The 23,963-nt window shown below is 39.3% G+C and overlaps 2 protein-coding genes across 3 annotated transcripts; one reads left to right on the forward strand and one right to left on the reverse strand.

The window, feature by feature from the left end:
- Positions 1-12,131: 12,131 nt before the first annotated feature.
- On the reverse strand, positions 12,132-17,085 carry LOC112167443. Of its 2 annotated transcripts, none has more exons than XM_024304468.2 (7): positions 16,793-17,085; positions 16,435-16,506; positions 16,159-16,326; positions 15,536-15,706; positions 15,008-15,217; positions 13,393-13,478; positions 12,132-12,977 (listed from the first exon to the last, which is right to left on the reverse strand). In XM_024304468.2, exons 1-7 carry the CDS (start codon positions 16,875-16,877, stop codon positions 12,339-12,341), a joined length of 1,431 nt encoding a protein of 476 aa, XP_024160236.1. In that variant the 5' UTR covers positions 16,878-17,085; the 3' UTR covers positions 12,132-12,338. The 2 variants fall into 2 exon arrangements, with proteins under 2 accessions (XP_024160236.1, XP_024160237.1); XM_024304469.2 differs by having other exon boundaries at positions 12,132-12,974; positions 16,793-17,084.
- A 931-nt stretch (positions 17,086-18,016) lies between these two features.
- On the forward strand, positions 18,017-21,401 carry LOC112164731 (protein transport protein Sec61 subunit alpha). The gene is made up of 7 exons (XM_024301026.2): positions 18,017-18,177; positions 18,392-18,763; positions 19,349-19,576; positions 19,704-20,058; positions 20,140-20,267; positions 20,384-20,519; positions 20,853-21,401. Exons 2-7 carry the CDS (start codon positions 18,420-18,422, stop codon positions 21,090-21,092), a joined length of 1,431 nt encoding a protein of 476 aa, XP_024156794.1. The 5' UTR covers positions 18,017-18,177; positions 18,392-18,419; the 3' UTR covers positions 21,093-21,401.
- Positions 21,402-23,963: the final 2,562 nt, after the last annotated feature.

The raw sequence follows: 23,963 nt of genomic DNA on the forward strand, positions 1-23,963 counted from the left end.
TTTGCACAAGCAAACTTCCCTAAGGGGAGCAGCACCATGCGTGGACAAACGTTGCGGAATTTTGACATCCGTAAGTAGACCCCCTACCCATGAGAGTGTGGGAGTTGAAAGATCGAAAAAAGTGAATTGCCAAGGACCGGTTAAGAGCATATTTGTTTTATGTTCTATTTAGGGTATTAAGTTGACCGGGTAGATCGAGGTCCAACCGAAGGTGGAAATTGCTGAAATTTCTACCACTAACATATATTCATATGAAAACAACATCCAGCGGTTTATTTTAAAAAATTCCATTTCGTCCCCCATTTTGCTCATGGAGGGTAACCTCAATCATTTAAATGCAATGTATAAGTTATACAACTTTAGGAGGCAAATTGGTATAAACCAACATATTTGTAATTAAATTTGAAATTTTCATCTTATATCTACGCACATCCATTGATGAAATATTTAAAAATGTGATGTAAAAAAATTAGCACGTTTTGCGGTTGTCACGCCATCGGTCAACCAAGAAAACATACAAGTGAATATGGTTGACCAATCCGATCGGGTTCGAAACTATGGTGAAATTAACTAAATTTTTAACCACACGCATAATTTATTGTAATAATCACATCAAACGGTTGATTTTCTCATTTTCTTTGAATTGATAGAGGTTGTTCTTTGGAGTGTATGATATATAAATATAGATTTATAAAAAAATTAGTGTCCATTCTCTTTGGAGTGTATGATATAAAAATTAGATTTACATAAATTAATTGGGTTCAAATGTTCAATCTAATACCCATTCTCTAAAATAACATATTTCTTATTTCTTTTTATGTAAATATGTAATATAGAAAAATAATAAAACTAAAATATAATTTTTAGGGCCGGGCCGGCCCGGGCTTGGCCCTTTCGGGCTCAATCGGGCCGGGCCGTAGGATAGGACCGAGTTTCATTTGCATGACCCTTACCCTACCCTATTTGAGAAAGGGTCGGGCCGGCCCGCCCTAATGGAAGGGCCGGGCCGGGCTTCGGCCCTACGGGTCGGGTGGGCTTAGGGCCCAAGGGCCATATGATGAGGCCTACCACAGTTATTGCTATTCTGTTTGACATGATCAAACTATGGTTTGCCCTAGAGGCTCCTCTATTTAGTGTCTTTTAATTGTTTTATAATTCTTTTCTTTAAAAAAAAAAAAATGCTACGTACGTGCCTGCTTTTTTGAGTTTTTTTTTTTTTTTTTTTGGAAAATATGGGATCCCATCACTGGGGCATTCCCATCCCTTTTATTGTACAGAAGCAACATTACAAACGAGGGAGACATCAAGCCAAATTCAGAAAGTTACAGTCTTTAAAGAGACATCTTGGATCAAACCGAGTGCGGAGTGCCTCTTCTAACTATACACTCCTTTTCATTACTCCTAACCATGCAAGTCTATGTGCAACACTATTTGCTTCACGAAATACATGCCGAATATGGACACTCAGAAACTTGCCAACGATATATCAATCAATCCCATTCACTGGTGGATCCAAGTAGAGTGTAGGGAGGAACCCCCCCAAAAAAAAATCTATATGTATCCTTTTTTTTAATTTTTTTTTTGTGGGTATAGGCTTGGTCAAGCCCACCCAAAGTCCCAACACCCAAACAGCCAAACCTAGAACCTTGACTGCCATAAGCTCTCATTCCTTTCGTAGTTTCATTCCCTCTCAATCTGTCACAGTCTCATTTTCTCTTCTACTCTTCCTCTTCAATTTGGGGCAATCAATCAATTCAATATAAGTATGATTTCAATTTGGCACAATTTTTAGGGTTAAGAATTGATGTCAAATTCAATTTTGTGGGTTTTGATTTAGTAGTGGATTGAAGATTGTTTTGTGTGTCATCGATCAGAGGAATGATGAGGGCAAAGTTATTTTCTGTGGCTTCTTCCTTCCAATTCGGTGTGTATTTTTTATAAAATGGGATTCTTTTGAATATTCTACACACTATCTTAATTAGAAAATTGAAATCAGACTGCTCCCTCCCTTGGGCTTGTTAGTTGAACATCAGAAATAATTAGGCTATTTTACAGCGTACTCTCTTAGATTAGATTTTCTGATTGTTAATTATTGAGAAGCTGCACTTTTGTGTATAACTACAGTTTGTTCAAATAACTACAAGTTTCAGCAAGGTTATGACATTTTTTTTTTAAGTTTCTTGAAGCCCCTGTTAGTTGGATGTTTGATCATTATTCTAGCTTTCTTTGTGAGCCAAATGTTAATGTTTACATTTTATTCGCATCTCAATGTACTTTTTTTTTTTTTTAGGAAGGGCCAGAACGGCTGCTTTTAAGCCTTAGTCATTAATGAAACCATAAAATACATGGGGGAGGACATACAGCCTAAACTCCAAATTACAATAAGCATTAAGAGAACCACCCGAGATAATAACGGGCGTCTCGACTAAGGATATGTATTCTAAAAAGCACCAATTAGCGAAGAGTGCACTTTTGGCTACTCTATTCTCTCTACAAAGGTGGTGACATACCGGAAAGTAAATACTTAGTACTCAAAGTCATAATATACTAATAAGAGCAACTTTCCCACTATGTTGCCACCGGAAAATGAATCCGGCAACACTTAGTTTCATCCTGCCATTAGGAGGTTGCGACCATTTGACAAAGGAAGGGGCTCGCTGCCTAACTAGGGCAAACCAGTGTAGTCCGGGACAGAGCCCACGTCGCCCAACCCCAAAATGGGAGGGACTTATTGCCGGCATAAAGCCACGTTTAATTATGCTAACAAAGCAACATAAGTAAAAGGTAAATTAGATTGGGCCTAAGGCAGAAGCCTAGACCCAATTAATTATTAAAAACAATAAAAAGCAAGCCCACCATTGTAGGCCCAGAAGCCCAGGACCAGGCCAACACCAGCCGAGCTGCCTCACACGGCTGCACACCACCAGCGTTGCCAGAATAGCACCTCAAACTTCCACAGGACGCCCACTGACATAGCCAACCAGATTGCCCAAGATCTTGATTTCAATCTGAAATCTGATTGAAGTAAGGAGCAATCCTTGCGACCACCATCAGCAATCCATAACCCCGATTCCGGGGAAAAAGCCATGACCGCCTGTCTGGAAGCTAGTAGTCTCCAACAGATACCAGATCCCCTCTGTTGCTCCACCCTTGCCCTCGTCCTCCGCCTATGAGGAGATCGGAAACGCATCACTGCCTGCCGAACTCTCTCCATAGGAGTTTCCAAGCTTCAGATTCATCCCCAAGACCATTGTCCCTCGCCAGAAGACTCGCAAAACGAGGTTGCCCGTCCGACAACGACGTCCTAAGAATGCGTCGTCAGACGCGACATTGAAAGTAGACTGTTTGGGACGTCGTCGTCGAACAGGGCATTGAAAGTAGACGGCTTTGCTCTAGGTTTTCTGCTCCAACTTTCTTGGATCTCAATGTATATTTTGTTCTGAGAGCTATAGCTATATATGTTAATTAGGAGGCTCCTGCTTGCTTAGTCATTGCCATCACTGCCACATAACACTATCGTAGTCACCATCATCATCCCCATTAACAGAGATAACAGCCTTCTTCCCAAGACATTTTCCAGCCATTTATAATATAAGAATAATGAGCAAGCTATCCACTCTGACAATTTATATAGCTAGAAAGCCTACAGGCTTTTTTACTTCTAGAATTACAGAAAGCAGGTTTAATTTGTTTCAGCTTATGTTTTTTTTTTTTTTTTTTGTCAGAAAGCTATATCTTATTGATTTACTTTGCTCTTTTGTTTTTGTGTGTTCCAGTTTCTTGATGATAACATATGCTATTTGGAGATCAATTACACCCTTGACATTAGGAAAGACCAATTGATAAAATTCTCTCGTCGAGATTCTTCATAATTTTTTTCTTTTTAGGACTAATATTTAGTCCTTGAACTTTTGCCCTAAAAACACTTCAGTCCTTGACCTTCTAATTTCACACGTTTAGTCCTTATACTTCAAAATTTCAAACGAATAGGTCCTTGTCGTTACTCTCCGTCCAAAAATTCTGTTAAAGCGCTGACGTGGTAGTCTTTCCGTGATAAAATGACTATTATACCCTCACTTCATTTTTTTTAATTAATTAATTATTTTTTTTCTCTTTTTTTTTGGGGAAATTGGCAAATTGCTCTCTCTTCTTCCCAATTTCACTAAGGCTCTCTCTCTCTCTCTCTCTCTCTCTCTCTCACTGTTCTCTACAACCAGAATTACCCCAAGTTGGGTTCCTCTTCTGCGGCGCCATCACCGTCACTCAGCCCTCGGTGGTGCTCACCCTCCCCTGGCCCGAGCCCATGGCCAGTGATTTCTCTCTCTCTCTCTCTCTCTCTCTCTCTCTCTCTCTCTCTCTCTCTCTCTCTCTCTCTCCAAATCCCCAAATTTGAAAAACTCAAAACCTCCTCTCCCTGATTCTGCAAAATCAAGCTCACCAACTTCCCCCACCAGTTCTTCGCTGTCCTTCTCATCATCGACTATGACGATGCCGCCGCCGCTCAGACCACCACCACCACCCACGACGCCGCCCACTCCCACTCCCTCAACGCCTGCTTCAACCTCACCAAACCCCAAATCGAAACCCTCACCAAACCCTAAATTGAAACCCTAGCCTCCAAGCGCCCCACCCTCTCCATCTCGATCTACAAATCGAAGCAGCTGACGTCACCGTGGGAATCGGAGGCGGCATAGGAGAAGAAGTCGCCGTAGGAGCTACGAAAATCGATGGGATCGGTGAAGGGGTTGAAGTTATGATGGGTGCACTAGTGGGTGCATCGAGCCGGGTTGGGTTGGTTTGGTGGCTCTGGGTGGCTAGGTAGCTGAGGAGTCTTGGCTTTAAGGCGTCGACGACCGAGACGATGGCTTTGCCGCCGAAGCTGTGGGCAATTTGGATATGGGCTTGGAAATGCAGAGCAATTCGAAGTTAAGATCCCAGCGACGGAGGAGTAGGAGTGGAGAAGGGGACTGTGGTGATTGAGTAGAGGAGAGAAGGGTTTGGGTAAGAGATTTCGGCGCAGCAGCATGGTGACGAGTGATGGAGGAAGAGAAGGAAGAGGGTACTATTAGAAAGCTCCAATGTCGACTGTAAAAAAAAAAAAAAAAAAAAGAGAGAGAGAGAGAGAGAGAGAGAGAGAGAGAGAGAGAGAGAGAGAGAGAGAGAGAGAAAATAATTAATTAATTAATTAAAAAAATGAAGTGAGGGTATAATAGTCATTTTATCATGGAAAGACTGCCACGTTAACCCTTTAACGGAATTTTTGGATGGAGAGTAATGGCAATGACCTAACACAATTTTCTAAAAGAAAATTAAGAAATTTAAGAAGATACACGAGCAAAGGCAAATTAAGAATCAACACAAATTCGGGGACCAATTAATAAATGATATCCATAAGAAACATAAATTTGAAAAGCAGTATTCTTAGGCTTAAGCCAGACATCAAACCAAATACCTTTGTTCTATCTTGCCTACACATTTATCACTCGTCTTCTTGTTCTTCCTACATTGATACTGAGGTGGTTAATTTCTTTGACTTCACGGTTACTATAAGCATTGGGTGAAACAAAGCTCTCAACATAAACATCACCACGAGGACATGAATAATAAGTACTAGTTGTTGGACGCAAATACCTAACTGAATTTTTGTTTGTGTTGTAAGTAGCCCGTTTCCCATCTCTATTGAACAAAATTTTCCCATTTTCAGAATACCATGTCAACGGTCTTAGGCCATCGACACATACATCGTCAACCATGTATGGGATTTTGAGCGAAATAGTCCAAGACTCTTGCACCCCATACTCCTTCATCACCCAAAAATCATAACTTCAACGACCAGCACCGTTGTAAACATTTAAGCATAAGCACCTTGTTCTTGAGGCCCCAATTCCAATATGCTCAACAGGAGTCCCATAAAAATCAGGTTGCGGCACATCCATGTATCTCTCAGTAGTTAAATCAAGAGAAATTATTACCCACGACTTATTCGATCCTTGCCTCGCCATCCAATGCAGAGCTCCATTTACAAGAGTAGCAGAGATATCAACCATGCTACAACTAGTATCAAGAGGGAAATCCTGAATCCTTCTCCAAGAATTTGTTCTTTATGTGTAAATCATGGATTTATCACTAGAGTATTCTTGGAAATTATCAATAGATTCTTCTGGAGGAACCACTATTAGCACCTTGTAGTCGTCACTATTGTAGTCATAACCAAATCCGCAGCAAGAAAAACAGCCATTGTCTACTACTCCACGTGGTAATATTTTGGAGTCTCTTGTACTTGGATTCCATAGGAAGATCCAACTCTCAGGATGTAAAGTTTCTACGCATACAAATACCAAACCATCACAATAACCCATGATCCAGAAAGAACTGAATGCCTTATTATTGATGCAATGAAATGTAGGGTTTTCGATCTGGAACTTGATTGGTGAACTTTCCTCGACTAGTTTGGAATCATATAGAGAGTAAAATGTTAAGACATCAGCACTCAGCTGGATTATTTTTTTTGGGGATACTAGTATTGCTTGATAGATGTTTTTTGACGAATTGACTAGTTGAGATTAAGGAGCACCATGACTTGCACACAACTCGAAATTTCAACAAGGATTTCACAAGAAGTTTTGCAAGTATTTTAGTGATTACCTCGAATGGAATGTGAGGCGCCATTGATAATCCTTCTGTTGGCTTTTCATCAAAACGTGCTTGTTTCGAACAATCCATGTTGCATCTACGTATATGCAAGGCAAGAGTTTTCCTGCGTCCCGGCCTAAACCCTAATCTTAGGAATTTATAAGGGTTTTTGTCTATTTATCCTAATTTTAGGAATTTTTTTCCCACTTATCCCATTAAGTTTTTTTAATTCCCTTTTATCCATGAAAACTCTAACAAGGTCTTCCCTAATACCCAATTTTTTTTTTTAGACTATTTTACCCTCACCCTTTTATTACATAGAGAGAGAGAGAGAGAGAAGATGGAAGAGAGAGAAACCATAGGAGACTTCGTCTGAGTCCGGGCACCGATCGCTGGAATCTGGTCACCTACCGTCGAATTCCGGTCACCTGCCGCCACCCACCGGACTTCTCTAAAAATCTCGCCGGAGGTTCCCAAAGAGGTCATTGGAGATCTCATAGGGGAAAGGTTTATTGTCCTCCAATAGACCTATATTGCCCCCCAATAGAGGGGCAATAAACCTGTATTGCCCCCAATAGACGTCGATTGCCCCCCAATAGAATTTTCAGTCATTGGCTTCCGGTAGACGTCTATTACAAATCAGGGGGACATCAAGCCAAAACCGGAAAGCATTACAGCCTTCAAAGACAACAAGGACACTCGGAAAGTCACCAATATAGGCCTTGATATCATCAATTAGTCCCACTAACACAGAGCCAGCGTCATTTTCATTGAGGATTGTTGACACTACCACATTGTCACATTCAATCTCTAAATTAGTCCATCCATTTTGAAAGGCAAAAGACAAGTCTTCTATAAGAGCATATGCAGCAGCCACCAGTAGACGTTTCAAATACCAATAGTTTGCCTATTGGTTAATTAGAAGAAAAGGATGATACAGTAACCGTGAATAGTCTAAGGACTGAGCATGGATCCCACTTGCCTAATGAATTCGAGAGGCAGTTTTTGCCTGCACAATTTTGCTCAACCAATAGTGGCCTGGGAATTCCAAACAGACAAACCGAGACCGAAACCGTTCGATTCGAGCCTATACTGATCAGGTCGGTTTGCAAATTTAGTTCCACATATTCCCGAACCGAATTGTACCGAAAAGGATGTAAACGGGTCGGCATCGGTATGGGTCAAATAGATACCGTATTGTCCGACCCGACCTGATTTTCTAATCTTTTAAATAGGAAGCTCGACTTGTCGTAAATGTCAGCCACTCAGCCCTAAACTCCCAATTCATTTCGGGTTCTGCCATTCTCAACTCACACAATTCACAAACCCTAAATTCCTAAACTGTGCCTCTCCTATGAGTCCTCTCTGCCCTCCATCGAAGATTCGAAGGCCCAGAGAGGAGATTCGAATTAGAAGGCTCTCACTCCTCTCTACCCTCCATTGAAGAATCGAAGGGTCTCACTCCTCTCTCCCCTCCATCGAAGAATCGAAGGCTCTCACTCGGTCACTTCTCTCAGTCCTTTCACAGAGACCAAATCAGAGTTCAAGAGTGAAGAAGTTAAGATTTAAGAGCCTCGATTTGACTCAACTCAATTCTTCAAGCCTCCCACTCTGAATCAATGGGAAAATTGCGGGTAAGTCTCTCACTTTCTCAGATTTTTCTGTTTTCATTCATGCTTTGTACTTTGCAGCAGCATGATTGAATTTGGGGTTGATTAGTGGTTGGATCTGTGAGGTTTCTGTGAATTTGGGGTTGATTAGTGGTTGGATCTGATTTGTGGATATGTTGTAAAGTTGGAAACAACTGAAACAAGCACCATGGTTGTCTGCTATGGAGTTGTTTGTAATTAGATTTGTTAATACTATGTATAAATGTTCATACTACATTGCATTTTTCATTTTCATGTTCATAACTTCATAACCTGCATTGCATTTGCATGTTTATATGTAATCGACTAATCTGACTGTTGTGTAATTTACTTGTTTCAGTTCAAAAGCAGTAAGAAGATATCTCAAGGACAGAACGAAGCAAATTCTAGTCTAGTTGTTTCTTCAACTGGTACCTCGATCTCCCTCAATCCCTGAGAGAGCTGAAGAAGATGTCACTCAAGCAGGAGCTCCATCTTCCTCGTTTGAAAAGGTTAGTAACAATCCTCGAGCTGATAGAAAACGTAGTTGGGTGTGGGAGCACTTTAAGGAATATAAAGATATAAAAGTCATTAAGTAAAGGGTCAAGAAGATATTGTAGAAGAATTTAGGAGGGCTAAGTGTATATATTGTCCTAAGGGTCCTGTAGGAGACTATGCTTGTGATTCTTACAAAAATGGGACTCAAGGGATGATTAGGCACATAAACAAATCATGTAAGTATTATCCCGGAAGGAGAGCGATAGATAAAAATCAGAAAGTGCTTGCTGGTGATAAAAGTAAGGGTAATTCTATGAAAATGGTAGCATTTAATCCTGATGAAGTTATGAAAGCATGTGTTGAAATGGTAGTAGTTGATGAGCTTCCTTTTAGCTTCGTTGAAAAGTAAGGGTTTAGGCATTTTTGTCATGTTCCAGTGCCGATGTTTAAGGTCCCTTGCAGGAAAACTTTGGTGAAACATTTTCTTACATTGTATGATAAGACAAAGAAGAAGTTGAAAACTGATTTAGCACACTATAGGGTCTGCCTAACCACTGACACTTGGACAAGTGTTCAAAATTTCAACTACATGGTGCTAACAACACACTTTATCGATGATAAGTGGGTAATGCATAAGAGGATAATCAATTTTTGCACTATTTCTAATCATAGTGGAAATTCCATAGGTCTTTTGATTGAGTCTTGTTTGCTTCAATGAGGGATTAGCAAGGTTTTAACCATCACAGTAGATAATGCAGCAGCCAATAAGTGTGCTATTGAGTTTGTTAGGTCTAAACTTAACAAAAGAGAAAAACCACAATCAATCTTAGAGGGTCAGTACATGCATGTTAGTGTACTGCCCATATTTGTAATTTGATTGTTGGTAGTGGGCTGAAGAGACTAAATAGAGCAGTGCTGGCCATTAGAAATGCGGTGAAGTTTGTTAGGTTTTCACTAGCAAGGTTGGATAGTTTTAAGGCATGTGTAGAACAGGAACAGATCCCTTGCAGAGGATTGGTTGTTATGGATGTTCCCACGAGGTGGACTTCAACATTCTTAATGTTGGAAGCTGCCTTGAAGTTCAAAGCAGCCTTTGCAAGGATGGACGAGCAACCAGACAGCGGCTTTTCAGCCTATTTCAAAGAGCCTGAGAAAGAGTATGATGAGGAAGGAAATTTGGTTCCAAGTAAAAGCAAGAGGCCTAGAGTGGGGCTCCATCCGAGGAAGAATGGGATAAGGCAGAAGTGTTTGTGCAGTTTCTTAGGGTGTTCTATGAAACAACTCTAAGAGTTAGTGCAAGTAATAGGCCCACAATCCATACCACTTTTCATGATGTGTTGTCAATCGAATCGGAGATTAGCAAGCTCTTCATAGAACCTGAAATTGCAACAGGTTCGGACACCGAGAAGGTTTTGAGGTCAAAATTCATCAAGTATTATGGTGAATTTCGGGATTTGAATCCTTTGGTTTTTATGGGGCTGATCCTTGATCCTAGATTCAAGCTAAGGCATGTAACTCATCTTTTGACAAATGAAGGGTTTGAATTGGAAGATGTGCAGAATAAAACGAGGGAGTTACGTGATGTGTTGATGTCCTTGTATGAAGAGTATGCACCAAAAGAGCCCCTGCAAAGAAGAGAGGTCAAACAGAAGTTGAAAGCTCATCTTCACAAAGCACTGTAACAAGTACCGGCAGCAGAGGAAGACAATCTTACATCAATGATTGGAGGAAAGTAGTTTCTGAGCTTGATGAGGCTGTGGTTTCACACGAAGTACACAAATACTTGCTGGACCCTCTTGAATTCACAAATGGGAAGGAAGGGTTTGAGTTCCCGATTCTGTTATGGTGGAAGATCAATGGAGCCAAGTACCCTATACTTCAAGCAATAGCCAAAGATGTGTTGGCTGTTCAAGTTTCAACAGTTGCATCGGAGTCCGCTTTTAGCACCGGAGGGAGAGTAATCGACAACTTTAGGAGTTCATTGACTCCTAAATCTGTCGAAGCATTGATTTGTCTACAAAGTTGGTTGAGGGGGAATGATATTAGTTGCACCATGCATCAAAGATTATGAGTTCTATGAAAAGTGTGAGAAAGGTGCAGATTTCTAACTTTCTGTGTTTGTTTTTTTATTTTTCAGTTTTTGCTTTTTACATTTCAGTTTTTGCATTTATTTTTTACATTCTGACTACAGTTTCTTGTGTTTTGTACTTTGGTATGTAGATCATGTAACCTCAGCCTCTTCAACCTCTTGTCCTCCTCCAAAAGCTAAGGGAAAGAATGGTATTGGAACTGATGATGAAGTTGTTCAACTCAGTGAAGATGACTCTGAAGAAATGGTGTTTGATGATTCAGAAAATAGTTGATGCCTTGATGTGATCAGTTTCTGACTTTCTGGTTTATGCCGCAAGGATGGACTCTTTTAGTTTTCATTTTTCAACTTGATTGTTTCATATTTTCATGAACTTATTTCAATTGCTACTGTGGTTTCACTGGTTTGTGGACATTTCCATGTAATATTAAGCCGATAGGCTTAGGACAGTGGGAACTGGGAACTATATGCAGTTATGCACTTTTGAGTTCTGATTTTATTATGTGATTTGTTAACCATTTATTTTGTTATTTTAGTTATTTGTACTTTTGTAGTTCCAAGTTCTGCTTTGCATTTTGATATTCAAAGCAGTTTAGACCGATTAGTATCGATTGATACCGAACCGATCGGTTTCGAGACTAATCGGTATTGCAGATGAGATTCCGGCATCTCGAACATAACCGAGCCGACTATAAACTCGGTATCGGTATCGGTATAGGCCTGTTCCAGAGCCAAGCCAAACCAATCCCAAGCCTAACCAATAGTGGTGGACCCCACTTTGCTGCCAATTCCTTTACATAAAATTGTATTATATTTTCATTTCTAACTGTTTGATTTTTTTTTGAAAATTCAATCCAACTGCAATGCCTATTTTTATTGCCTTCAATTATTGCATAAATAACATGAAGACATTGGCAATTCTTGTGAATGGTATCAGCCTTTATCCCAAAAATTTGATTTTTAGCCTATAGACAATTCTCAGTTCCTACTGCTGCATAAGCTCCAAGTGCAAAGGTTTTTTTTTTTTTTTTTTTGAGGTTTAAGAATTAAGATCTTATGCCATGTCACTAGTACAATTTGAATTTTTAAATCTACATAATTCCACCTTTTTATGAATCAATGATGTTAAGTTTTTGCTTCGCTTACCATAATATAGTACAATTCGTCGTGATTATACGAATAGCGATCATGCGCAGCTAGACATGATCAAACTGGATTTATAAACTGTGCAAAATCCTTTTCTGCATGTCAAATTGGTCAACAAAACAGTAGCTTATGCTCCCTGGATTAGAATCCTATGTAGTTAATGTTAGATTGTGAGCGCAAGCTAAATCATCTGTATTTGTTCTCTTAAAGCACATATCCGTATAGAATCAAATTCCAGACTAGCCGAAGCTCAAAATGGAATACAGGGATACACATTCTAGATCAGGCAAAACCTAGCGGAAATTAGCAGGTCTGACAACGGTAGTAACCATGTTGAAGTTTGATTAAAACCGGTATGACTTGTCAGGTCCATACCTGCTCCTCATATTGTAGTTCTCAAACTTCTGATTGTCATAACCTGCTGCTGTCTTCATGTCCACAGGTTTCGATTCTGTCCCAACGGCCCCAAAAACTACCTCTCCACTCTTCTCTCGTTGGCGATGCCGTGTTCTTTCTTTCTGGCTCTTAGATCTTTCACCAGATCCATAGAATTCTGCAGAATCCTGGCGTTTTGAAGACCGGTGCTTGCTTGGCAAAGAGGGGTCTTTAAAGCTACTTGACTTTATCTTTGAGGGCTTCATATCTGAATATCTATCACTTGCATTGGGAGTATGGGACTGCCGAGTTTCAGACAGAGGAGCAGGAGTGCTTTGCCTGTGAACTAACGGGGTCTCAGCTTCCTCCTCAGGCATCCTGAGAGAATCTTTTAATGGTGTCAGGCCTTTGTGAGAACCACCAGGCATGAACCGAGAGGGAATGAACTGAAGAAATGTGCCTGTCACTGCTTCAAGTCCAATCTTGCATAGATCAATTATAAGCTGCCCAAAAGATGGCCATCCTGGGTCCTCTTTCACAATCTCCACAACTGGAGTGGATTTTTCATTGCTTGCATGTTCTTTAGTTTCACTCTCTGAAGGTTGCTGCTACACCAGTAATGCATTAGAATAAGCGAAGAAGCAACGTTGCACAAATTAATTTACCAAAAGTACGTAGCTTCATTGGCTTAAAAAAATAAATAAATTTGAACAGACAAGACCAAAAAAGCAGCTTTCAACTTTCAAGAACACTAAAATGGTAAACTACAGAATGGGCACTAATGCCCATATGTTACCTTTCCATGAGAAAAAACTACTTCAGAGAACCGTGAAACTAAAACATGCACTACCAGTAAAACAAAAAAAGACTGATAAATAAAATATTACTAAATAAAGATTTATACTTGGAATGTTATCTGAGATGGGAGAACAATGAATAAAATCTTGGTAGATCTTATGACTGGAACAAGGGCCATTTAAATTTTCTACTTTCTGGACAACTAGATCATAAGTAAAAGGTTACCGTTCTCGAGAAGAAAGGTCCAAAACCCTGCTGAAGCATGCATGTGGCATAGCCTATCAAGACAGCACCAACAACCATAAGGACATCTGCCAAAGATCCAAAAGATCAGTCAGAAAGAAGCAGTGCAACCCGAAGTAGAATTGAAACCTTTGATCATGATCAAATATCATATGTATATGTACCATAAGCTTTAATGCAGCATATAACCCATGATTATCCTGACCTTACAAAATGACTAAAATCTTCAAAAAAATAAAAAATAAAAAATAAAAAATAAAAAATAAAAAATAAAAAATAAAAAATAAAAAATAAAAAATAAACACATGCAATTGTCAACAGGTCAATACAGCATATAACCAACAGTTTGTTGGAGAGTGTGTCCCTAACCCTTAAAATTGTGATAGCAATTAGTTTTGTTAGATACTCATCTCCAAGAGTCAAATTTATGCTTACCCTCAATATCTTACCCCTGATCGGAAGAATATCCTTGTTTTATATGCAGACACACATACACATAAAAACATGTCATGGCTACCAACGAGACCTATGTAATAGATTAACCTAGAAAAGGGTGGTAAAGGAAATTATCTAAGTGCTTTGATCAACCATGATTCCAAAATAGCCCTTATCGCATCTGAAGTCTTCCACACTTTAGTGATTGGCAACTTTGTGACTTTGACAGAAATGAAGACTGACAATGTGATTTCTTTGATTTCTTTTGGAGTTCAGTTTTAGTGGCCACTCAATGTTTCCTGAGCACTGAGTTTAGGTATGAAAGTAATTAGACATAGATTCCAGATTGGTTCAGGACAGAAGCAGTATGAAAACCGCAGCTAAGTGTTGACTGACTCCACATCAATTTGGTATTCTCCATTTCTTCGGATGATATGACCAAGACTATAAAATATAACCTGGGAAATCGAAAGGCACTAGACGGTCTGATGGGGAATGACAGACTTTTAACCACAGTCCCCTTCATTCCACACTCTACAACCCTAAAATCCTGCCTCTAAGTCCTTAAACACAGATATGCCTAGGTTGTCCTACAGCATGGCCTAACGGCCAGTGAGATAAAGAAAGATGCTATCCTTACTTTCCTGTGAAGTGGCTTGAACCAATGGAGAAGAGGGCTCAAAGGTTTTGTTATTATTTTACTCTTGCTATTACATCAAGCAGTCACTAAAATTCAATTAAATGAACTTTCAATTTCATATCATCAAGAGTAAGATGGCTGCCGTTTCTATTCCTTAGTTAAATGGCAACAAAACTACATATGAGCTGATGGCCGGCTTATAGGCATAGACCTTACCCACACTTCTTTTCTTCATGATGAGACATAGACCTTCTATGTTAACATCTTGATTCAAAGATGTGAATTTATACAAAATCTATGCATGAAGTAGAAGATGTGACTCATACTGGCATTAACTAAAAGGAGAATCAGGTATACAATGAAATGGTATGTACATGAAAGGATGCCTGCCTACACACTGTATGGTGAAGCTATTTTCAATTCAACAACACCACAACACGTGTAAAAGAGTTTCTATATCATTAATCATCAAAATATATGTTTAATTATTAAAGATTGAAGGTAAGAAATATGAGAGTAAACCTGTGGAAGAGATTGAACTGTACTGATAATCACAATCCTCCTGGTTGAGAGATATCTGCCTAAGAGCAGCATTTCCTCTATCAACAACAAGCAAGGAACAAGTAGGCTGGACATATACTACATCAAAATCGTTTGAGAACATTGCATCTTCACTGGGTCCATCCCTGTAGCCAGCAATATTTGATTTTCCACCAGCTATGGTTGTCACACCTGCAGAAAGTTTGTTCTAGAATTTTAGCAAGATAACTTATAGAAAATCCACCTTGAGGCTCTTTTAAGGGATTTGTAAGCAAGGTTCCCAATACATCTCCAAGAAATTGAATTATAAACAGCCTAGAGTCCCATGTAAAAGTTAGATTTGAGTATCTAAGTTTGGTAACTCAAAATAAATAAGACACCATGCATGCATGAGTACATATATGCATGTTTAAACCTAATAACTTTCCTTATAATTTAGTCTCACGTGTTACCGGGATAAATCAGTATAAGCTTCCACCTGACTGCAAAAATTACATGAAGTACACGTACCAGCTTCTCCAATTTTTCTTATGGCGTGATTCAAGGTATCAGCAACATATACATTCCCTTTATCATCCATGGTTACACCTTTTGGATGATTGAAACGAGCATCACTTGGCTTTCCATCAACATGGCCTGTATAACCTTGAAATGATCCAGCAACCAATCTTCCCCTACTATCTGCAGCAATGAAATATTAAATAATATTAAATCAAGGAACCTGTATGTAAATGGAAAAATCATGTTGATCCTATAGCTCGACAAGTGGATTTCCATAATTTAACAAAACCTCCATCACTATGAATATGAGTAACGGTAAGAGAAAACCATATCAAACAAAGCCGAAATTCATTCTATATCCCACACAACAGAAGAACTATGGTGTTCGTCCTCTTGTACAACCTTTTAATAAGCTCAATTTTCTTCCAAGAATGGAACCAAACATCACATAAGAATAAGGAATCGTTGTGCATGCAATACTTTCTCTTAAGAAATTATTGGCACCAAACAAGCTAACATTTCAAAGTGTCAAAGAAACCCTTGTACTATGAGAGAGAGGGAGAGAGAGAGAGAGAGAGAACAGGAACAGTCTCAAATATGGTAAAACGGTACAAGTAAATACTTTTGCATACATTGGGACAGCGGAGGAGTAATCCGAACAATGTTGCTATTAACGGAGTCCACAGCAAAGAGTTCGCCATCCTCTGAAATGCGGATCTTGAAAGGAACAACTCCAATATCAGTTCCTTCCACAACAGTCTCAACTAAGTACCCACTCTCAAACTGAACAACATTCCCATCTGCAATACAACAAAACCGTATAATACACACCACTGAGTATTCTTACGCTTAACAAACCACTAATCCAAGAACAAAGATACCAAAAACAACAGTCACTTCATATTTACCTGATTGGGGTGCTTTGGCGGATGCCGCCCTCGTCCACTTGACAAGGGAAGACAAGTGCTTTATCAATGGCCCTGAGCAAACAAAATTCAATCCAAATAACACCATAAGCCAACTAATAATAAGAAACCAAAATACCCAATATCCAAAAACAGATCACAGAAACCCAACTTAGAACAATTTACAGAAAAGACTACCAATTCAAGTACAACGAAGAAAAACAGAACCGGGTATCTGATTATCTACATAAAGCTGCACAGTAATACTACACTAAACTCTTTACAAAAGTGAAGCAATTGAAAAAACAAAGCAAACCCAGTAACCAAACAGATCAAAACACAAAACCCAAATCAAAGCTACCTGCAGGAGCAGCATGGGCTTTGAATTGGAGGGTGTAAGCGACTGTGAGAGTGACGATGGTGATGAAGAAAAGGGAACTTGTCATTGTTAATGAGGTGAGCAAATAGTGGGTGAGCTATGGATTACTGCGTGTTGGGTTTAAAATTTCGAGAAGATCATGACTCTTTTAGCCGTTGTGCAAGCAAGTACGATTCTTCATCTGGGTTTTTACTGAGGGGCCGGTCTCAGTGGAGCAGTACGAGTGAGTCGGAAGCTCTGAATCTCTGATTCGTTTTTTAGTGGTGGCAGACGATTAAAATTACGTCGTGCTTTTACCTTTTCGTTTTCTACTTTCCTTTTTACGTTTTTTCTTGGATTAGAAAAAAGATCTAAAAGATTGTAATTTTCCCGAGAAAGAAAGGATTTTTGAAATTCAAAAGGAAGAAATGATAAAAGTTTGGTATAGAAAAAGAAAATTGGGAAATGAAAATACAAATGGCCCAAAAACCACCTAAGAAGAGAAGAACCCAAACGGCAACGGACGGTCTGAAGTCGGTAGGCCCAATAGGGTATGGCTCAAACAAGAGGTCCAAGAAAAGAAAGCTAATACAACATATACAAAGGTAAATCGAAATTAAATGAAGATGAGAGTTTTCAGTGCACCGATATGTACTTTTACTAATATAAATGAATTGTTAGACATGTCTAGTACATTTTTTTATTATGAAAAATAATGTTTATAAATATCAACCGTTGAGATCTATTATATTTGTTGATTCACATACACTGTAGGTGTATAAAAGAATTTACCAATGCAGAGTTAGTAATTATAATAAACCAAATATATGGATCTGATCCGTCTTAGGAAGGTGAATCAGATCGGATGTCCATTAGGATATGGTATCATTTTGTAGTGATCTCACTATTTCTAACTTAAAATTGATGACATTTTCATAAAAACTGAATATCTCGATATTGTAGAAATATGAGTAAGATATATATATATATTTATATATATATATTATTCGAATAACGTATCTAGATTTTCCTCAAAAAAAAAAAAAAATCTAGAAAAACTCCAAAACAGCCTCACATGTCGTATATCACCAAATTGAAATGTCGCCCATGGAAGGATTCAAGTTTCCAATAGGAGTCAAAGTGGACTCAAGAAATTAGCGTGTCTTATCCACGTCGTCTAAACCTCCACGTGTCGACCATCTATTCGTGTTGACCTCGTGTCCTCACTCACGAAGGCCCTTTATTTGTAACGCCGGACCCAAACCCCTTTATCTCACAAAGTCCGTAAAATCCAGATCCAAAATCCGACTCTGCAGCTCTCTCAGATCGAACGGAAAAACCCATTTCTAGGGTTTCGTAGGGGAGCTCCCTCAATCCCAATCCGCAAGGTCAGTCCCTAACGATCTCGATTTCAATACTCTACTACATCTCGTTAATTCGATTGGTTCTCAGATCTGTTTAAAATCGAATTCGATCCGTTTGATGTGTTTATTGTATGAATGTTTGGATCCTTATGATTGAATCTATGTATGCACGTGTTTCCGCATTTCAATTTCGTAAGAATTAGCTGGATCTGAATTGGTGTGAATTGATTTGGAGCAGGTGTGATTAGCGTGGACGGAGGAGCAATATGGGAGGTGGATTTAGGGTTCTTCATTTAGTGCGGCCCTTCCTTTCGTTTTTGCCGGAAGTCCAGAGCGCCGATAGGAAAGTCCCGTTCAGAGAGAAGGTCATCTACACTGTCATCTCGCTCTTCATTTTCTTGGTGTGCAGTCAGCTCCCTCTGTATGGCATTCACTCCACCACGGGAGCAGATCCCTTCTATTGGATGCGTGTTATTCTCGCTTCCAATCGGGGGACTGTCATGGAGCTTGGGATCACCCCAATTGTCACATCTGGGCTGGTGATGCAGCTCCTTGCCGGGTCAAAGATTATTGAAGTTGACAACAATGTGCGCGAGGATCGTGCCCTCCTGTAAGTATATTTAAGCCCATTGGATTTTATGTGATGTGATCAGTTGTGAAATTGGTGATGCATGCAGCGGAAATGGTTGTTAGGAGAAAATGTTTAAAACATGCTTGAAAGCGCTGAAAAAAGATTTTATGTGATGTGATCAGTTGTGAAATTGGTGATGCATGCAGCAGAAATGGTTGTTAGGAGAAAATGTTTAAAACATGCTTGAAAGTTGAAAACTCTGAAAAAGAGTTTTAGCTTCCATTGCCTGTGTTAAGTTCACCGAATATGATATCAATTATTTTCTACTGTTTTAGAAATATGGTTGGTGATGGTCATGGTGCATAGGAATTTAGAAATGAACAGTACTAGCTTGAGCATTGCTTGTATTCATGGTTTGATTGCATAGTTGTTATAATATATGTATTTGATGGAACATGCTCTGTAAAAGCATGCAACTTGTGATTAGTAGATCACATTTAATTTGTATTGGAGTTTTCTATGTGTGGTTCTGTGTTGATGAGCATTCTATTCTGTGATGGAATGGCTTTTGCAGTTTGTGCTATTTCATCCACATGCTGATTTCTGTGTTTTTATTTGTCCCAGAAATGGAGCACAAAAGTTATTGGGTATCCTGATAGCTATTGGTGAGGCAGTTGCCTATGTTCTATCTGGCATGTATGGTAGTGTTGGCCAACTCGGAGTTGGAAATGCCATCCTTATCATCATCCAGCTCTGCTTCGCTGGCATTATTGTGATATGTTTGGATGAACTCCTTCAGAAGGGATATGGTCTCGGCTCTGGAATTTCTCTTTTCATTGCTACCAATATCTGGTGAGTTGGTCCTCTTTTCTGTCTTCTTGCTTTGTTCAGCACAAGATTTGTTTCATGACAATTCAGTAGTTTGTCAGTCAAGTGTCTTTGTTCTTCAAATTTTAACAGTTGTTTCCTTCTTTCTCAGTGAAAACATTATCTGGAAGGCTTTCAGCCCCACCACCATCAACAGTGGCCGAGGAGCTGAGTTTGAAGGAGCAGTTATTGCTCTATTCCATCTGTTGATTACTCGAACAGATAAAGTTCGAGCACTTCGGGAGGCCTTTTACCGGCAGAATCTTCCAAACGTGACCAATCTGCTTGCCACAGTCTTGATCTTCCTTATAGTCATTTACTTCCAAGGGTTCCGTGTGGTTCTGCCTGTCAGATCAAAGAATGCCCGTGGACAGCAGGGTTCTTATCCTATCAAGCTATTCTACACATCCAACATGCCCATCATTTTGCAGTCTGCACTTGTCTCCAACCTTTACTTCATCTCCCAGGTACTGGAGTTTGTTAGTTGGGTACTTGTATGGACTCATTGGGGATACCATTGTAACCATTTTCTTTACTTTATTGTACAGTTGCTATATAGGAGGTACAGTGGAAATTTCCTTGTGAATCTTTTGGGCAAATGGAAGGAATCTGAGTACTCAGGCGGACAATTCGTTCCTGTTGGTGGTCTAGCATACTATATCACTGCACCTTCAAGGTAATTAGAATATTTCCTTTTGGAAGATTTTATTTTCTATGCCTGATAAAGCTTAAAATCTTGCTCTTTGTTGGTAAATCTGATGATTATGTTCCTGCTTCATTGATATCTTGCAGCTTAGCTGATATGGCGGCCAACCCTTTCCACGCACTCTTCTATCTCGTCTTTATGTTGTCAGCATGTGCTCTTTTCTCAAAGACATGGATTGAAGTATCTGGATCCTCTGCCAAGGATGTTGCCAAGCAGCTTAAGGTATAAAATCCCAGCAGTTCTAATATCTTCAATTTTGATGAGGTCTCTTTGTTGCAAGTTTCGGAAATTTTTCAGTTCTTTGAAAATTTTTCTTCATGATATTACTTGGTTGGTATGACCCGTTTGGTCCCAACCTACTCGTTTTCTGCTCTCTATTAACTTCTGTCCCATTTGTTTGACAATATGGTTTTCATGTTTAGTGGCCAGAGGAGATGTATCCTGATTGCCAATATAAATCTGAACCTAACTTACCAACATTTATAGAAATTCTCCAGTGTGGATACTAGACATTTTTTTTTCTATGCATTTAACACTACTGATTATAATTTGCAGGAACAACAAATGGTGATGCCTGGTCACCGTGAGTCAAACTTGCAGAAGGAGCTGAACCGCTACATTCCCACAGCTGCAGCTTTCGGAGGCATGTGCATTGGTGCATTGACCGTGTTGGCAGATTTCATGGGTGCAATTGGTTCTGGAACAGGAATCCTGCTTGCAGTGACCATCATCTATCAGTACTTTGAGACCTTCGAGAAAGAGAGAGCCAGTGAGCTCGGTTTCTTTGGTTTCTAAGTATTTGTTGCTGGAAAATGGTTAGTTGTGCCAATGACAATTTTGGTGTGTTGAGAGATGTAAGTAGGTTTAACAGCGAAGTTCAAGATACTAGGCTAGTCTCTTATCACTCCTGTCCTTAGAATACCAAGCAATGAAATCCTCCAAAAAATAGTGTTATATGGTTGTTTTCCGTTTGCATTCCCCCCTCCCGTTTCATTGTCAAGTATCATTTGGATCTATGTAACACTATCAGGTCCTATGGATCTTTATAATTTTATCTTTTTAAGGACCTTTAAGGAACTGACCATGATACTCATCCTTTTGTTATATGATCATTATTTACATGATGCTGAGTAGCCTTGTAATTTCTAACTTAAGTGACATTAACAGCAAAAGGTGCATCAATTGGTATGAACCGGTATGTACCGCTTTTAACATGACCGTCAAAAAATTATGTTCATAGAAACCTGGACATAATTTTGAGATGGTGAAGTTAAATTCGAACTCCCGATGGAGGTACTTGAGTATCAGTTATATGACTAATGAAGCCACAGAAGGCCTCAACCTAGCGTCCCTTGATCTCCCTCCCAACCTCGGATTGCCGTCTCCCCCCTGCTTTTCTCATTCGCACCAGCTACTGGCAACCTCGGGGAGCTCTGAACGGCACCACCCTCTACTCTCTCCTCCCTCAAGCGCCATTCTATTTGGGTTGTTAGTTCCCTCGTCTTCTTTATTCTTCGATTGATGTGGAATTCCCATTGTTTTCAATTTTTCATCTGATGTTACTTCTAGATGAGTAGATTGCTTCAATGACTTGTTTGCACGGAACGGCATTGGCTGCTTCACAAAGACATCGGGACTGCAAAAGATTCTGATTGGGGTATCCACAAACCATCGATCCTCTCCTTCCTTTTCTTCCTCTGTACAAGATTCAAAAGGAAGATTAATGGTGACCTATTATATCTGCTGAGTATATTTGCCATCTCTAAAGCAGGCATCTGCTTCGTTAGTGCCTTCGGCATTTTGATCTATGATAGATAGGGTGTTCTTTCTTGGAATACATCGATGAACAATAGTGTAAACTGTGATTTAGTTACGGATGTGGATTCTGCTGTAACGTTTGATCAATGAAGAAACAAGCACGGAAGAAAATCAGATGGTATCAAATAGACAAGTAGCCCCCACAGGACGTTCATATCACAACCTTATGTTCATTACATGCGTCTCTTGGCTTTTACGTTTATTTTGATCCGACATGAAATCGACCGTACATGAATTGAGGTCCTATTGTCGGACAATTTCCAGGGTTCATATATCTCTAGCTAGGCTAGGCTTCTCTTTTAGCTCTAGGGAGCTACTACCATCATCTCCGATACTCCGACTATCATTTTTGAAAACAACACCAAGTTTACAAGAATATGATTTATAATGCTAGTTTGCAAAATGTTGCGACGGGCGAGTTAAGCTTCAAAAAGATCCCAATTCAAATAAATTTATGAACCTTATACGGTTTTATAAGGAAATAATTCGTATTGATACATTTCCGACTTATGTCTGTCTAAATATTATTATTATTGTTGTTTTATTTGTAGTGTAATGTAATGATCATTCTCAACGTTTAAGTCCAAGTTAATTTGGACAAAAATGTTCTCCATTTTACACGCGACTTTGGCAGGCTTTATCAAGAGGCCTCACGACGGCATTTTTCTTGCATTGTGTACACACAATGGTATATAATTGTTAGCCACCAACCTTACAGTAGAGCTGGCACATGTAATTAGTATGCGCACATAAGGCCAAAGTAGATTTATTTATTTATTTATTTTTAAGGAAGGGCCAGAACGGCTACCCTTAGGCCATGATCAGTAATGAAACCATAGAATACATGAGGGGACATAGTGCCTAAACCCCAAATCACAATAACCATCAAGAGAATCACCTGAGATAATACCAGGCGTCTCAACTAAGAATATGTATTCTAAACTACACCAATTAGTGAAAAGTGCACTTCTGGCTACTCTATTCGCTTTATAAGAATGGTGACATACCGAAAAGTAAAAGCTTACTTGAAGCCATATTTTACTAATAAAATCAGCTTTCCTACTATGTTGCCACCGGAAAATAAATCCAGGGACACTTAGTTTCATCCTGTCACTAAGAGGTTGCGACCACTTAACAAAGCAAATAACTCGCTGCCTACTTAGGACAAGCAAAGCACGCAAGATGCGCAGATCTGGACAAAGCCCATCTCGTCCTACCATGTGGTAGTGACTTATATGTCGACTAATTAATTAATTCTAATAAGTTAAGCTATTGCATGTTCCTAAATCATAAGTTAAGCTATTGCATGTTCCTAAATCCTAATCAACTAAGTTGTTATCATGCATTTGTTTACTCAAAACAACAATTATAGGGTAGACGGCTACCTTCCCAAGCACGCAAGCTTCTGGTTGTTGGTTGATGTATGAACATGCCAAATGAGAAATAAGACATATCGAAACATCATTATTTAGAGTCGAAATCAATGTATAGTTATGAATTTGTATACTCTATCAATAATGCAAATAAGACATATCGAAACATCATTATTTAGAGTCGAAATCAATGTATAGTTATGAATTTGCAGTGCCGGAGCGAGAATTTTGAATTTATTGGGGCACAAAAAGATTAACCACTATAATATATAACTGGACATGTTCATCTTCTCCAACACCCACCACGCATTCAAATATGAAATTTAAAGCTAATCTATAGAATCATTTAGTGTCTCTCGCAGCAAAGATATTAACTTTTCCCTTGATCTCTATCCAACTACAGCCCGGATTCTTTTTCAAACCTCGCCGATCAATCCTCTCCCCGAACTTCTTCACCTCTTCCCACTTTTCTGCC

This window comes from Rosa chinensis, chromosome 5, assembly GCF_002994745.2.
Source record: "Rosa chinensis cultivar Old Blush chromosome 5, RchiOBHm-V2, whole genome shotgun sequence".
NCBI classification, from domain to species: Eukaryota; Viridiplantae; Streptophyta; class Magnoliopsida; order Rosales; family Rosaceae; genus Rosa; species Rosa chinensis.